Source organism: Astyanax mexicanus, chromosome 9, assembly GCF_023375975.1.
Source record: "Astyanax mexicanus isolate ESR-SI-001 chromosome 9, AstMex3_surface, whole genome shotgun sequence".
NCBI classification, from domain to species: domain Eukaryota; kingdom Metazoa; phylum Chordata; class Actinopteri; order Characiformes; family Acestrorhamphidae; genus Astyanax; species Astyanax mexicanus.
The window spans coordinates 24,943,957-24,960,500 of record NC_064416.1 but is presented as its reverse complement, the minus strand read 5'-3'; the positions used below and the strand labels follow the sequence as shown (position 1 = coordinate 24,960,500).

General features: G+C 39.7%; 2 protein-coding genes across 2 annotated transcripts in view; one reads left to right on the top strand and one right to left on the bottom strand.

Annotated features, from left to right (window-relative positions):
* Positions 1 to 6,855, top strand: part of igf1ra (insulin-like growth factor 1a receptor) — a 131,199-nt gene extending 124,344 nt beyond the window's left edge. The window contains exons 20-21 of the mRNA XM_007256243.4: positions 218 to 352; positions 4,902 to 6,855. Coding sequence (XP_007256305.3) covers positions 218 to 352; positions 4,902 to 5,370 — 604 coding nt within the window. The 3' untranslated portion in view covers positions 5,371 to 6,855. The remainder of the gene's footprint in view (positions 1 to 217; positions 353 to 4,901) is intronic.
* Positions 6,856 to 10,311: 3,456 nt separating this feature from the next.
* Positions 10,312 to 16,094, bottom strand: pgpep1l (pyroglutamyl-peptidase I like). The gene is made up of 5 exons (XM_022679691.2): positions 15,729 to 16,094; positions 15,414 to 15,466; positions 14,763 to 14,879; positions 13,074 to 13,300; positions 10,312 to 11,992 (listed from the first exon to the last, which is right to left on the bottom strand). Exons 1-5 carry the CDS (start codon positions 15,763 to 15,765, stop codon positions 11,785 to 11,787), a joined length of 642 nt encoding a protein of 213 aa, XP_022535412.1. The 5' UTR covers positions 15,766 to 16,094; the 3' UTR covers positions 10,312 to 11,784.
* Positions 16,095 to 16,544: the final 450 nt, after the last annotated feature.

The window sequence follows — 16,544 nt, the reverse complement described above, 5'->3', positions numbered from 1 at the left end:
TCAAACTTGGATGGCCTTGTTTTCATCCTGTCCAAGTGGATCAAGTTACACCAAGTCCACATAAAGAGATGGTGGAGTAAGCGCAGAAACAGGCTATTGTGACATTTACCAAGAATGTGGTTGTGGATGCTGGTTACAGTGTGTGTCGCATCTAACTCTTTCCCTCCCTTTCCCCATCTCTCTCTCTCCATCTTTCCATCTCTCTCTCTTTCTGTAGGTCATTCGGGGTGGTATTATGGGAGATAGCCACCCTTGCAGAGCAGCCCTACCAGGGCATGTCCAATGAGCAAGTACTGCGCTTCGTCATGGAGGGAGGACTCCTTGACAAGCCGGACAACTGCCCAGACATGCTGTGAGTCTCTCCTCTCTACCACTGTCCAGAAGTGTTTCTGCTAGTCCCGAGACAATTTTGAACACAGAAGCTCAGTTTAGCAGCAGATTTCCATTGTATCCAAGCTGAACCAAGTGCTACTGCTTGTTCACAATGTGAAAATGTGTGTGTATTTGAAAGCAGGGATGAACAGTTGCAAAAAAAAAAAAAAAAAAAGCAAAGTCAATCTGTGCATTATATGTTGGGATAAAAAGAACACTGCACACTCCACACACCAAAACCATATCCAAAATGTGAAGCATGGTGAAGGGAGCCACATGGTTTGGAACTAGTTTGCTATTTTATTTGAAAGTCAGTCCAGAACTTAATGATGCTGTAAAATCATCTGTATCAGGATTTTAATTAAATGAAACATATTTACAAGAAAGAATTATCCATAAATCCTCTTCAACATTGAGCAGATCTTATTTGAAGCTACAGGAACTGTTTGGTGGAGGTGACTACTGTTAAATAAGTTCTCTAGATTGTAGGTTATTCAGTTTAAGGGTTACATATGTTTTCTAGCCAGCACTGTAGATATTTACTCTGTGCCGTTATTAGTTTAGTTTGATTGTGTTGGTCGTTAATGGTAACTTAGATAAAGAGAATAATTCAATTCAATTCAATTTTATTTATATAGTGCTTTTTACAACAAAGGTTGTCACAAAGACGCTTTATAGGAAAATCAGGTCCACGCCTCTTATGAGCAGCACCACAGAGATGCCACTTTTATGGTGACACAGTGGCAAGGAAGAGGAAGAAACCTTGGAAGGAACCAAGACTCAGTCCGAGGAACCCATCCTACTCGGGTTGACCCGCTCAGTACAAACAAATAATAAACAAATAACAGAACAAAAACAGTACAGAGAATTAATGTGAACTATGGCTAATATAACAGGTACTAATTTATGAATATAAGAATGTGATGGGCACAAACTATAGAGCTATGGCTAATACAGAAACAGATACTGAGTGTGTTAATGATAGTCAGTGCAGGGTTGCAGAGCTGGAGTACAACACAGCGGGCAGTGGAGAGCCAGGCTGGGAACATCAGGAACAGGGCATCTCCATACATGTAAAAGAGATAGATAGAGAAAACTGAAAGGAAAGGAAGAGAAACAAAAAGCAGAAGGGTTGTGTAATAATTCAGATGAGCAGAAGGACAGGGCTGATTCCTGAAAGCTGGAACCACAGACGGACACATCCAGGCCGACCGATACATTTTATTATTATAAGAAATACAGAAATACAGGTAATTCCAAGACAAGGCAATCATATTCACCATTCTTGTGATTTACACACGATTGTGAATTGTGGCCATTGTCTTTAACCCAACATTTTGTGAGCATACCTTCTCTTGCTGTGGCACCCAGTAAGCAGTGAGGGTTAAGGGCCTTGCTCAAGGGACCAACAGTGTCAGTCTAAGGTATTGAACCCATATGTCTGTTATCAATAACCCAGTGCTCTTATCTACTGCACCACAGCCCTGGAAAAAAACGTAAATTATTATTGATAATAGAAATTAGCTTAATTTATTGCGTAGACTTAATACTAAAATAATGGAGTAATATGGGCCCTTTGAAAGAGTGCAGAACAAATGTATCTTAACCTGACTGAAAGTTAGACAGTATGTTCTCATTGGTGTAGCCTTATTAATCCTCCATTAGTAGCATGTTAGCATTTTAGAAAGGAGTGTTGCTTTGCTTGGGCTGACGGCCCTAAAGGCTCACTCACCTACATGAGTGAGTGCATTAACCCTTATGCATCCTCCCACGCTCTCAGACTATTTACGGACATGGTCTTGTGCTCAGATGCAGATATTACGTCAGCAGGTGTGCATGGCAGTGCTGGGCCTGACTGGTGACATTTACGTCAGGGGTTAAAAGGAGCTGGGTGAGCTCACAATGTCTGGGTGCTTCCTCCGCCGCAGTAAGCCGAAGCCCATAGAAGGGATGCCACGGCCTGTGGGTGAGAGATGCCTGCCATTCCCTCAGCCAGATCAGTGTCTGGCCCGCCTGCTCCAGATGGGCTTAACAAACCAGACAATTAGCACCAGTCACTGGGAACATGTTCCCCTCTGTGTGTGTGTGAGTGAGAGTGTTGATGTGTGCGTCATAGCGAAGCTGCACCGTGTCTTTCTCCTTTTCTGGGTCGGTCTAAGTGAACAGACATGTGGTCTTTCCCTTTACTCTCACAGTCCCCCCTCACACGCCCCTCCCTCTGCCGGGCTGACCTCACTTTACAGCGCAGGGCCACTGTTTCTCAAACACAAACCTCTGGTTTCTATGGCAGCCCCTCCGGGGTCTCCCGCTTCCATGAACATGTGTGCGGAATGACCTGCACATATTATGAACTCTATAAACCCCTGCACTTCCAAATAAAGAGTCACGAAGTCACAATCCTGACTAGCTGAACATGGCAACCGCACGCAGTAGCAGTACCTATAGCAGCAGAACAATCCAGGCCAGTGGTGGAAGAGCAGGGGTGAGGGGTGTGGCTAAAACTGAAAACATAAAAGGGTGGAACAGAAGCCAGTTTAAGAATAGGGAATTTTTTTTTTTTTTACGTTTTTATGCCAATACTGAGTTTAATATATAAACAAATATATATGTCAAATATATGTAATACATTAAATCAGGTCCAAGCAACTAAAGACATTAAGTAGGAAAATACATAAATAAAAACTGTAATGTAAAAAAAAAAATAATTAGGAAGGATGCTTTTCAGTGTGGGATGGCTGACAGAAAGTGAAGTAAAATAATAACCATGTGACAGGCGCATATACACCCCCACTCGTCACACACACATTGACACACAGCAGCGTACAAACCCAACTTTTACATCAACAATATACAGAAACCTGAATCCAATAACATTGCTATTCCTGTAAATGATCTGATCGCGTACCTTCACAGCATGATCTAACAGTTCCGTTTCCTCTGCTGAGAAGCTGCTTCATTAAAATAGCAATTTGCCAAAGTCAGAGCACATCTGGTTCTTAAAGGGAATGGCAAGTGATACACTGAAAGATTTATTTGATAATACACCCAAAACACCCATGATTAAATAAGAGAATTATTATTTGCCTTTTGCACAAGCTACGGAAGGTGTACTTTACCAGTGGTTATGATAGCAAAGGCACACTGACACTGAAACTGCATGGTGTGCGGTTGACGGCTTGACTACAGATTACTTAAGAAGGGCCAAGTGTATTAAAATGAAATTGGTCACAATCTGCCAAGGACAGGAATACGAGCACTAGCAGAAGTAAAATACTACTTTTTATAAAAATATTACAGTACTTAATAAATATATTATTATCGAAGAGGACGAACTGATATCATGCCATCATAGTCTTCTCTGCCACAAACTATACCTTCTCAATTCCTCTGAGACCAAGGGCATGTCAGTGATCTCATGCTCAAATATGATCAAGGATTTGACACCAGAACTCGGCCTACTGCTCTAAAAACAGCAGTGACCTATGATCTCCAACGACCTCCCTATCAACTGCCTTTTTCTGTGATGAACTGACCTGAGACCTGCCGCCTTCTTCTGTGCATGCTGAGAATGAAGGCTTAAAGTGATACTAAGCTGATCTGGGTGTTCTCAGAGACTCTGCAGGCTGACACTGAGCGGGTGCTGACAGGCATTTATTACCCGCCATTTTCTGATTTGACATCAGCCAGATGGCTCTCATAAACAAATGTGCAAGCCCAGCGAAGGCCAGGCGGGACAGGTCACTCGCGAGTGCCGGCCCGCATCCAACCATTACTGTCATTTATCAGGGGACGCCTTGGAGCCTGGTTTAAACCAGTGGTATAATCAACTTTTCCAAGGGCCTTTAGTGCAGGTCCTGAAAAAAAGAAGCCTCCCCTGTTATGGTGCAGGGCCCGACGAGAGGCGCGTGCCCTGGAATGTCTTAGCAATGCTGGAGAGGGCTGGCCGAGCTGACCCATATTCATTTATTTAAGTGAGGCAGTCGGGGCGAAGGGTATTCTTAGCTTGTTTGTGTAAGATGTGGTGAGTGCTGCTGCGCAGCGTCGACCTATAATGATCCTGTTTTTTTTTTTTCCTGATGTTGTTTTGAAGTTTTGTTTTCCCCCCAATGGCTTGTCATGATTGGATCTACAGACTCAGCTATCTCAAATTTCTTGTTGGTTTGGCACGGGATTAGAAGTGCGGCTACAGCACATGCAGTCGTTCTTATGTGTACGACTGTTCTGGAAGCTGTCTGCTCAGTGATGTTTTCAGGTGCAGCGGCTTGGCTCTGACAAACACTGCCACCTGTTGATCAGAGCACAGTCTTTCATGTCCCAGTGATGGTGCTTAAACAGTCTTTATTCTACATAGATTTTTTGCACAGATACATTTTTTTTTCACGATCATGATATCACACCCACAAATTATATGCAACAGCTGCTTTCATGAACTAGATAATAACTGAAAAAGTGGTTTATTTGTATAGTACTCTAGATATTTGCCAGAACCACATAGTTATTAGCTGTTGACCATTGTTTCTGCTCCACAGGTTCGAGCTGATGCGGATGTGCTGGCAGTACAACCCCAAGATGCGACCTTCTTTCTTAGAAATCATCAGCAGTATAAAGGAGGAGCTGGAGCCATCCTTTCAAGAAGTGAGCTTCTTCTACAGCGAGGAGAACAAGCCCCCCGACACAGAGGAGCTCGACATGGAAGTAGAAAACATGGAGAATGTGCCACTGGACCCCGCTTCCACCCTGGCCCCAGCCTCCACCCAGGTGGCGCAGCCCATAGCTCCAGGGACTCCCCTGGCCTCAGGCCCCACCCCCTCCACCTCCCCTCCTTCCTCATCAGCTTCTCCAGGAATGACCCTGGACAAGCACTCAGGACAGGCATCTGCCAACGGGCCCGTGGTGCTCCTCGGGCCGGCCTTCGACGACACGCAGCCGTACGCGCACATGAACGGCGGCCGTAAAAACGAGCGAGCACTTCCGCTGCCCCAATCATCAGCCTGCTGATTCACCCCCATGTCCCGCTCCCTCACCTCCCTCATACAGGGTAATCCATTGTCCCCGCTCTCTCTCTTTTGGCTATGTGGTGACATACTTCTTTTCTTTTTCTCGCCTGAAGAGTCAAACTCGGCAGTGTCGATAACCAGATAGACGATAAATCGCTACTGTAAATCAGTAGGTTGTTTTTTTATTATTACTATTCTCTCTGTTTCATTCACCACAGAAAAGAATTTGGGAAACTAAGAGTGCGTTGGACAAAAAAGAGGCTGCATAACGCTCTGGCAATATTTAAGATTACTCACCTTGACATCACACTGGGGAGCTGCAGCTGGAACCTCTTTTGTATCATTTTTTGTTTCTTGTTATCTTTTTCTTAAAGGAAGTTAAACAGTTATAGCACATTCTCTGCCAGAGAGTCATCTTAAAGAGAGATCTGCATATCAGCCAGCAAGCCCACCACCTGAGCACTTTTTAGTTTAATTACATTTTTGTGTGTGTATGTGTGTAGTGCGCTTTGCCAGGCTGCACATATCTTTCTCCAAAATTGTTTGATCTTTTTATCATCACAGCAGTAGAGAGCACATCTGCTTGGATTTCTATAGGTCCTCTTCGTTACCTGAATGGTCATGTTGACCATTGTCCCACCCATCATTGTCTTTCTTAGTCAATTTCAGATTCAGACGCGCCTCTAAAGAGACGGATGGGCCTTTTTGAAACTGCCAAATGTTTGCCAAATCGATACTTTTTATTTTTGTATTTATCATAAACATGTTTATGTTTTCTCCTTACTCCCCAATGATTCTTTCAATTGCAATGAACTCGCTAAAGGAGCTGCTCTGCTCCCCGGCTCTTCGCTACGGCTCTGATGGTATTGACTATGACATGTCTGGTCTGGTACTGACGCTGACAGAGCCATGTCCACTGCAGCCTCAGAGAGATGGACAGCTTTCTTGATGCCGTTTCGAATTAAAACGAGGACAGTGTGGCACCAAACGAAGACAAATAAACATGCACCAACTGCTGAGCCAAATATGAAGCATAAGGGATTGGCTCAGAAATGAAGCAAACAGTGTGAGGTAGGGGAATAGCTGGTTTCAGCATTTGTTTGCAAAGGCAAGTGAGGCATTGTATACAGCAGGTAATTTTTTCTTTATACTAGTCGTTAGTCTCTATACAATTCAGAAAATTCTATAAAGGTCTTACAGTTGTATGTTAGACCACCAGATCATTTACACACATCATTGGTTTGTGTCACTTTTGATAACTTTTTTACGGTTCTGATGTTCACTTCTTTGTCTGTACAGAAAGAAGCTGCTATTTTATTCTTTTTTTCTTTTATGGATGTTCTGTATATAAATATATATATAAATATAAAGAAATCCTTCAGGTTTAATATTTTATGATCTCCACTACAGTCCATTTTCTTATGCTTTATACTCTTCTAGCAAAAAAGAAACAAAACAAAACAAAAAAAAAACAAAAAAAGAAAAATCTTAATTCAAAACAGATTTTTCCCTTTCCCTAAGAGGTTGTCTAGATACAGTCCATTGCCTTCTGTTTTAAAATGAATCATTTTTTGTTTGTGTTAAATAATAATAATAATAATCATAATGATAGTCATTGATATCACTATGATTATTATTGTTATTATAATGAAATATGTGTAGGCTGTTGAAAATACCATAGCTCTGTGCGTGAGTAGTTTTGGCACCCTTGTACCAGTTGTACTAGCACTGCACCTACTCCTGCCCCACACACAAGTGCAACTCAATCTCAGGTCAATGTTAAGGTTTTGCTTTCTCCAGACTCCTGTCGTAGTCCCACATTGTCATTTCTCACTCTGTCCTTCAGTGCAATGGTGCCCCTTCGCTTCTCTGCCTCCCATTTCAACCTTCTACAGTACTATGCTTCCCCCAGTGCCTCATTCTCAAGTCAGGACTCATGACGAAACGTTTTGTATTTCTTTTTTTCTGTTAATGTTTGATTGTTTTCTTATATCATCTGGTATTTTAACCCATCTGCACAATTGCTTAGCAACTGACAGGGCTAACTGAGTTGTCCTAATTTGCCTTATGAACCCCATCTTCTCGCCAGCTCTCTCAAACTACGAGCAGGCATAGGCTCCGGTACATCTGACCATAGACACTCGTACTGTCAAAGAGGGCAGACGTAGGTCACAGGATATGTGTAATCTGTAAACCAAATACAGTAGGGTGGGTTAAAGTCCAGTGTAGTGGTCGTGTCATTTCAAGGACATCTGGGGGAAAAACTGAGTAGGTTTTACTGAGCAGGACTTTTTCTTTTCTTTTTTTTTGAAGGATTTCTCTTTGTATTTTTGAGAAGTGTCACCCATGACTTACTTGTCCCTTCTTAGAAGTCTCTTTCGCCCTTCTATAGGGTTATTTATTTTGTTCTATTTTATTCTTTGTGATATCAGTTTAAATCACTGTATAAATGGCCCAATGATTCAATATAAAAATATATGAGCTTTTATATATATATTATTTTTTTCCATGGTGTCATGACTGGGGGACTTTTTTTCTTCATTTCCTTCAAGCATTTATCTACCTCACTCTTTTTTTAAATGTATGTATGTGTATAAACAGATAGAATACATCTCACTATTTTCTCATATGTCTGTAGAGGACAGCCTCACTGTCTCTGGATGAAAAACGTCATCAGCATCACAAACCACACGCTCTCAGAGGACTGGAGAGAGGAGGGCTGAGAAGCTTGTAGTGTGCCTATTACATCCTATATTTGTGGATATACTGTAGTGTAGGCACCAAACTACCTGTAGCTCATTCATTCTGATTCGAAAAAGAAAATGAAGATATTTTAGAGAAACTTTAGCTGGGCTGGACAAACTACAAAAGATCTGTACTTAAGTAAAACTAGAAAAAAAATATAAGTGGAGTAAAGGTAAAAAATTGTGCTTATCCATGACAGAAGCTATAGCTTGCAGTGAACATAAACTAAGATCCACCTTGATAAATGTTACAGAATGGCTGTATAAAGCCCTTACTGGGCAGCTTGATTTAAACACAAAGAAAATTGAGCAGTCCTCGACCAAAAAAAATGGATCCAGCATCACAGTTCATCAGTTTTAGACCTGCTGTGAAAGATGCCTTTGACTTTTAGTATATTATTAATATATTGTGTAAAGGCAAAATGTTAAAGTAAAAAAAAGAAGTTTATACTATTTATATTATTCTGAACAATTCTGTTATAAAGAGGCTCCAGTGATGCAAAACTGTCAAATTTGCTGTTCATTTTTGCATCACACAGTTCTCCTTAACAGTAACTTTACTCATTAAAGTACTTTTATTTTGCACATTTCTACATAATAATACATTCTTACATAACTATTTGTTTCTTTATCCAATATAAATTTTTTAAAAGTAGAATCTGAATGCTATTCCTTTTTACTTTTATTCATGTACAGAATTATTGTCCATTGCCCATTCCTGAATTATAGTGGGTTAGTCCCAACTGTAATTTTATAGTGTCAAAAATTGTTACATTTAAGAGGAAAAAATTACTGTCTAATAGGCTTTGTACATTTCTAAAATTCCTTGGAGCTTGACTCAGTAATGGCAAATCATTCTGGGGCTCGTTCAGCTCTACCTAGTGAAAAAGATACGACCCACGTTCATTCAGAAGGACACGAGTGTGTATCTGAAACACAAACAGGACAAAGCTCTCTGCCATGCTCTCTCCAGTCCAAAAACTCACAACGATTTCCACAACCAGGAATCCTCACATAATGCAACTGGCTTTGAGTGTTTTTGCTTGCATAGTTTTATTGAAATAGTGTGACGTCCGACTTCCGGCCTGAACAAAACTGATGAATTTCCAGCGCTTTGGCTGAGAAGCACAATCAATTAAGGGATAAAAATAACAGTCTAGAGTATAGATGAAGCTCAAGCCAACAAAACCACTATTGGTGTTGATTGGTTACTGATACAGACCCTGTCTTTTTTACAAGCCAGACATAGACAGTGATTTCAGTCTTGAAAGATATTTGTAACCAAATTTTGTGTGCACTGATCCTTCCCCCGATCATCAATCAAGCACACTGACAGAATGACAGAGTGACCCATGTAAGGCAAAAATGGCGGTTGAGTACATACAAGTCATCATGCTTACATGCCTCTGACAAACCTTGTAATCTGGAACTTTTCCAGGAGTCAGTCTAGCTTCTGGTTCTTGTGCTGTAGACTTCAGACTTCATCTCAGTGAGTTAGCCTGTCCACGTACTGACAGGCGATCTACTCTACTCCTCCTCTTCAACACAACATATTGAACCTCCTCTCAGCAGCAGTCAGACCAGCGTGACTTTAGCTCTACACTTCCACCTGTCTTTAGTGTGTGTTGTAGCACTGATCACACGCCTGCTCCACTAAATTCCCCCCGTTAAAGAAGTACCACTGTGTTAGCACTTCAGTGCTGTTGCCTTGTCATTCCTTCATTCATCCGCCACTCACACTTGAACACCTGTCGACCAGCCAAAGATCTGAATGGTCTGGACCCAGTTTCTGAAACACTATAAGCCTGTAATGATCATACTGTAATATAGCCAACCTTATGAGTGATTTTGAGGTGTATGTAACACTATTTTTTATAACTCTTTGCTTTTATGAAACTCAATCCTTACCTTTAGGAGTAGCGACACTTTTTATATAGTTAAGATTGTGTTCCTTTGGGAAAACTGGTGTCCTTACCTGAAGTATTTGGCATTCTGGAAACCACACGCTGCGTGGACTTTGTTTTGTCACACCATTCTGATTTATTTCTTCTCTCGTTCTCTTTAAATGTTTCTGATGTCCACACGCACACACTAAGGGCCTAATGTCAGTAAAACATCATTCTCTACACTATATGCTTTTCCAGATTGAGAGAGAAAAAAAAAGAAAGACAAGATTGTGGAGGATTGATCAGTGCTCTCTCTCTCTCTCGTTTTTTTCCTCTATACTGCTGCTCACAATATGCTGCTTTACTCTTTCAGTTGTTAGGCCTATCCATTACAGTTGGTTTTCTAAAGCACTGGACAGTCGTTAAGGCTCAGCAGAACGGTTCCTCAAAACATCTACTGAGTAGACAAGAGGTCAGATCATCAATATACGACATGGAATACAGTGTGAAGGCCTTTGTAGTTCACAATCTTACCAACTTTAAAAGTTCTTCATTGCACTTAACAAAAAATGTTCTTTTAACTCCTGATTTGTAGTAATCTTCTCTAAGAGGAATTCCAGGGCTGAAACGTGGGGCCAGTGATAGGGAGACCTGGTTGGAAGATCAAGTTTTGCTGGAAATAAAAAAGAGGAATTGTTTAAATAAAAATCGCATTGTATTGCGTGGCACAAGACAGAATCCAAATCTCCATTCTTTACAAGGCCTTGTGCTTGTGTTGTTGCATATGTATATGGATGGGAGTGTATCACATGTAGATGTAGTGATGTACATTTTGATGTCTTTATAATGACAAAAAAATAGAGATCAGTGATATTTATTTCTGTTTGTTATTTTTTTCTTTCTGTAAAGAAATGGACAAAAGGGTTGGCCTTTTGCAAAGTGAATGTCAGTTTTCATTGAATGCTGCCAAGGTTCCTTAGTTACCTGTAGGTGACAGATCTACTACAAAACACAAATACATATACAGACACAAATAGGACAGCGATGTCCAGTAGATTACGGGTAGTCATGATAGATTTGACATGACTAGAATTTTAAAAGAGATACGTTTACAGTAGAAATAGCGCTTGTTGCAATGCCAGTTCTTTGCAAACCTGAAGGTAGACTGACTGAAAGAGTTTGATTTGATTTTTTTTTCTTCTCTCAAGTATCATATTATTAATTTTATTGTATTTCTTCAGAATGCAAAACCTCAGGTTTAGTGAAGATGCATGGATGCATTCTAATTGCAATAATGAGCTTGAGGTTTTATAAACATCAGTTTCCAGGCACTGTTATTTTGCTTGGCATTCCGAAACAAAAAAAAAAGAAAAAAGGGGCCTTGTTCTACTGTACTGAGACATTTTCAATTGATAATGCTTTTATTTTTTTCTTTGTTGCAAAGAAATATATCTGTGTCATTGAATTGATTGGTAGAAACTGATTTGGTGAAATGGCTTGGCTGGTACTCTTGTCTTCTCGTAAATTATGTATCTGAGGTCTCCTCGTTTTATTTTATTTTCTCCCCACCTCTAGTTGAGATGGTATACTTTTTACATGCCATTGGCTTAATGTGTATCTGAAGAATTTTCATGTATTTTCTTTTTTTTCCTTCAATTTTGAATTAAAAAAGTGAATGAGACAGAAACTGTGTCGAGCTTTGCTTGTAGCGTGTTTGTTGTGTTTAAATACGTCTGCTGTACGCTATTATGCTATTGTACTATTGTATCTCTGCTGCATTCTTCTTCAGGTGGCACTGGCTGGCTGGCACTCTGATGCTGTGGGTGATGTTCTGAGAGTGTCCATCTGGCGTAACAGGGCCTGGATGATGGCCTGGAGCTGTGGCACCAGTATCTCAGGGCGTGCCAGATTGCCAGAGGCGGGCACATGGATGAATGCTGCCCTCCTCTGCCCGTAATGTAGGGAGCAGTAATACACAAAATCACACAGGTACCTGCAAGGGATATCATAAAAGGTGGTTCCAAAAAAAAAAACTAAACTGCATATACCTTACCCACAGTTCTCTGCACATCTACAAAGCTGTATTGGCTCAGTCTGTGCACAATGCATGAATTATACAATTTGGTCAATGATAATAGGGATGAGTCATACATTTTTGACAATTTTTCCCTGTTTCTACTGTTATTATTCCTGAACCTTGATATCATTATTGTATCACAATTTTCAACGTTGGATTTTATTACCAACCCAGAGCTCATAATCATAGATGGCTGCACTGTACATCCCATTGGGATGTTCCTATGGTGTTTGGATGTGCAAAATACAGTATAATACATTATTATTAACAGGTAGAGCTTAAAATCTGGGACATATTTAGGTTAGATTTACCATAAAACACCAGTAATGGATGATAAAACCAGTTGTGGTTAGCTTTAAAGTCTTTAGCAGAATGCTTTTGGAATTGTTTTGAAATATATATATATAGATATCTGAATGTTTACCTGGAACCCCTTTAACCCATGTGTGACATCATTCTCAGGTCCGAACTCCAACTTTGGAGGTAAATAGAATGCAGCATAAATTGCTATATAAATCCCATCTAGTAAAAACATTACTTGTGACCAAAGACCATAAACTTTAAACAAATCTTTAAAGTATTTTAAATAAGCCTGAGAAATGTTATAATGAATTCAAACTAATGTAAAAGTTAGTTTACATTGCTATAAAGTTTGGCCTAAATCTGAGGGTATTTGTATCTATTTGAAATGTGTCTTGGCTAAATTTACACTTGCATTTTATTTGTGGCTATGCCTTATCCAGGTATAATCCTGATACTCAAGCAAATGAAGTGACCAAGTTCCAAAAAGGGTATTAGACCACCTCAAATAAGGGAGAATTAATAGAGAGTTTGTTATAAAGCTCAAGCTTCTATTTCAGAACAGTATTTTTTGCCTAAGGTACTGTTGAGAAACCCATCCCAGTTCAGATAGACAATGCAAACACAATTCTAAATATAACCCCAAAGTAAATTTGGTAACTGGCTTCCAATAAAAGAGCCATTAGCAAGTACAAACCTCCCAGCGTCCCTGGAATAGATGACATCCAGACCGAGCCCTTTTAAGTGCTTGGCAAGGGACCTCATGCCTATAATGGAGTCCAACTGATCCGCTCCTCCTTCAACGCAACAGTTATTAGCAGGACAGGAGCCACACACATCTCTCTCTTTGTAGCCATGGTTCTTGGCTGTTTGTTCCAGAATGATGCATTTGGCCCCTGGTGCTATGCCCAAGTGGACAGCAACCTGTTAATCAGACAGAATGGATGTGGTCAGCAGTGGATACTGGAACCCCTGTTATGATTTTAAACCAATAACAACTTACATAACTTCCAGTCTCTGGTTTCTGCAAGCAGCATTACACAGATGCCATATCCACTGGGCTGTAATGTACCATCTTGTGGACATGGCAGGACCTGGTTATAATTCTTTTGGACCGTTCTTGTTTTTGCCAGTGTTCCTTTTCCACGAATACATGCAATGTTTACTCAGGGACTTACAGAAACTCTTAGAGGCAGGCAGATGTTCCAATAGGATTTACTTAACACTTTAATCTACAAATTCCAAATGCCCTAACTTTAAATATTACTGTTAAACCTGTCTTAATGTTTAACACTGACATGCTCTTATCCTCACTAGTCATCGGGCCTGCAATTTTACCATGTTCTATTGATGCCAAAGAATGCTGCACAGACTATGGATCATTATAGCCAGAAACCACCAGTCATGATCATTACTACTTACTGCGTTGTCCACTGTGGGTAGTAATGCCTTCTATGACGTATTACCAGTACACACATGATGCTGTAGCTAAAGGAATGTTAAATACCTGCACAACTTCAGAAATGAAACGTCCCATCCATCTGGAACAGACTATTACAGAACAGAGACTAGTAGGAATAGCAGTATGTAAACTGACCCTGCAGTGTGACTTTTTTAAATATAAAACATCTTTCATAATTGTTTTTGTATGTATATATACGTATATATATATATACGTATATATACGTATATATATATATATATATATATATATATATATATATATATACGTATATATACGTATATATATATATATATACGTATATATATATATATATATATTTTTTTTTTTTTTTTTTTATGACACAGTTTAAAGAATTGACTTAAGTACCACCGTAAAAACGACCCTAGTGTGTCGGCACAGCGTTAAAAACCTACTCAATCAATCAATCAAAAAAGCCTGTAGTGTTAAATCAGGAAGCAGCTTGTGAGGTGTTATCTTCTAACATGCTCATTGCATGTTGATGGGAATTATCTAAAGTGGTAGTTTAAGTGGAATATTCCATTCCTCAACACACAGTATCCCCTGCTTACTGGAAATAGATCCACCCACATTAGACATTTCAATGGGTTACAATGATTGTGACTGGCTGTGTCTGGCTAAAATTTTCAAGTGAATCTGAAAATTTTCATGGGACACCACAGTAGTTCCTGTCCTATGACATCTGGTCTGTGTGTTTATAAATCACTGCAGATTATAGTACAGTGGAGGGCTGACTACATGCATGATTGTCTCCTTAAAATCTCATGTAAGAATGTTGGTACTGTAAATGGGCAAAAAAGTCTGGGGAATCCGACAGCAGCATGCCAGAAATACCAGAGAGTTTTGACACAGCCCTTGTCCAGTGCATCAATGTGATCTTATTTCTTTCATTTTTTTACTTGCCTTTGGTTTGACAGTGTGCCATATTTCAGCAAGGACTTGCTGCGCTTTTGAGTAACTCACAGGAATCTCTACAATGCAGACTTCACTGCCCTCTCTGAGGCCTGCTTTCTTCAGACCCTATGAAAAAAAATCGACACACATTAATCATACTTATTATGACTTGAAATCTGATACATGTATATTGCAAGATACTTTTCCAGCCAGGATCGTTCAGTTTAATATTGCTCTACCACACTCTATCACATTTGAAAAAGAAAAAAAATAGAGATCTGACATACTGACCATGTCAGATCGTAGACCTTTGATGAAATCATAATATATATCTCACTTTTTTCTAGGATCATTCAGCCAACTAAACGCATATTTTTTTTTAATTGCAGCCTAAGAAATATTCAGTGTTCTTATTTCCCATAACATATTTACTATACAGAGGGGCAATGGTAATATCAAACGTTAGATCATTTATTTCATTGGCATGTATCTATTATTAATCTGCAATGTAGGAAATTAATTAAATAAAGAAATTAAGAAAAATATTTAATTAAATGGGGTTAAAACTTTTGACGGGTACTGTATATTTCCAGAAAATATCTTTTTTTTTTCAATATTGTGCAGTCTAATATGAGTTAGTCTAAAAGTTAACTAAGTTACCTTTGCTGCTTCCCAGCTTGAATTCACTAGATACTGCCGGAAAGGACCAAACCCTTTAAAAAGGAAGAAGGAAATACCATACTTATAGCAACACCGAAACAGCTTGTCCAAAAAAACATTAAAAAACAAGTTTTAAGTTTGGAGTAAGAAGAAATGAAATATATTGCCAAAAAAAAGTCTTGTTTCAGGAACTTGTTTGTCTTTACAAAAGACGTTGTATTCTTTAGATTCAAATAATTTTAAAAAAGTAAAAAAAAATGTAACTATATTTAAATTCTCAATAAGGTAAGGTAGCACATGCTTACTTTAACAAACCTGTAACCACGACCAGGTCCTTCTGAGGAGAGTCCATCGACCTCGAGGAGATTTTAGAAATTAAACTGACCTATTCTTTCAGTTTCTTACTGTTTTCTTCCACAACATCCAACACAGTTCCTTTATAACTGGATAAAATTAGACAGACGGGTCTTCTCGGTCTCTGCTCCTCTCAGCGGCCACTGAACCGGTAAATTCCCGCCTCAGACTTTCACTCTGTCTCTCAGAGAGAGGGGCTGACTTTAGGAAGGTCAGAGAGTGACTGAAACAGGAGAAGGAGAAGGAGGAGGAGGAGTGTACCCGCGCTTCTGCACTGTCCATCTTCTTCCACTTGGGAGAGCCATGTCCTCACAGCGCTGAGAGGAGCGGGAGTGTGCGGACTCTCCTCTCACTCAGTAGTTTAGTTCACTCCGCCCGTTTTCAGGCAGACCCTCCTCCTGCTCTGTGTGTACAGCAGCGCACCCTCATAAACACCTTGCAGTAACAGGCCGTGGTGGCTGTTGTTTATAGTAGCTTTTACCAGTCTTAAACCTCTGTATTTGCACTAATGTTTTACTGGTTCTGTTTATACTAGTAATGTCAGTCTCTCTTTAATCCCTCATCATACCTAACCATACCTTCAGCGTTGAAATGTGATTGAAGTAATGTATGTTGTTGTTTCAACGTTGAAACAACATTTAATGTTAACATTTAATGCAAACGTTAAAATGTTAACATTGAATTAACATAATGTCCTCAACATTCTGAATTAGCATTTTACAGTTCATCACCATACAATAAAAAAACGGTTGGATGGAGGAATCCCTGCTTTTTTTC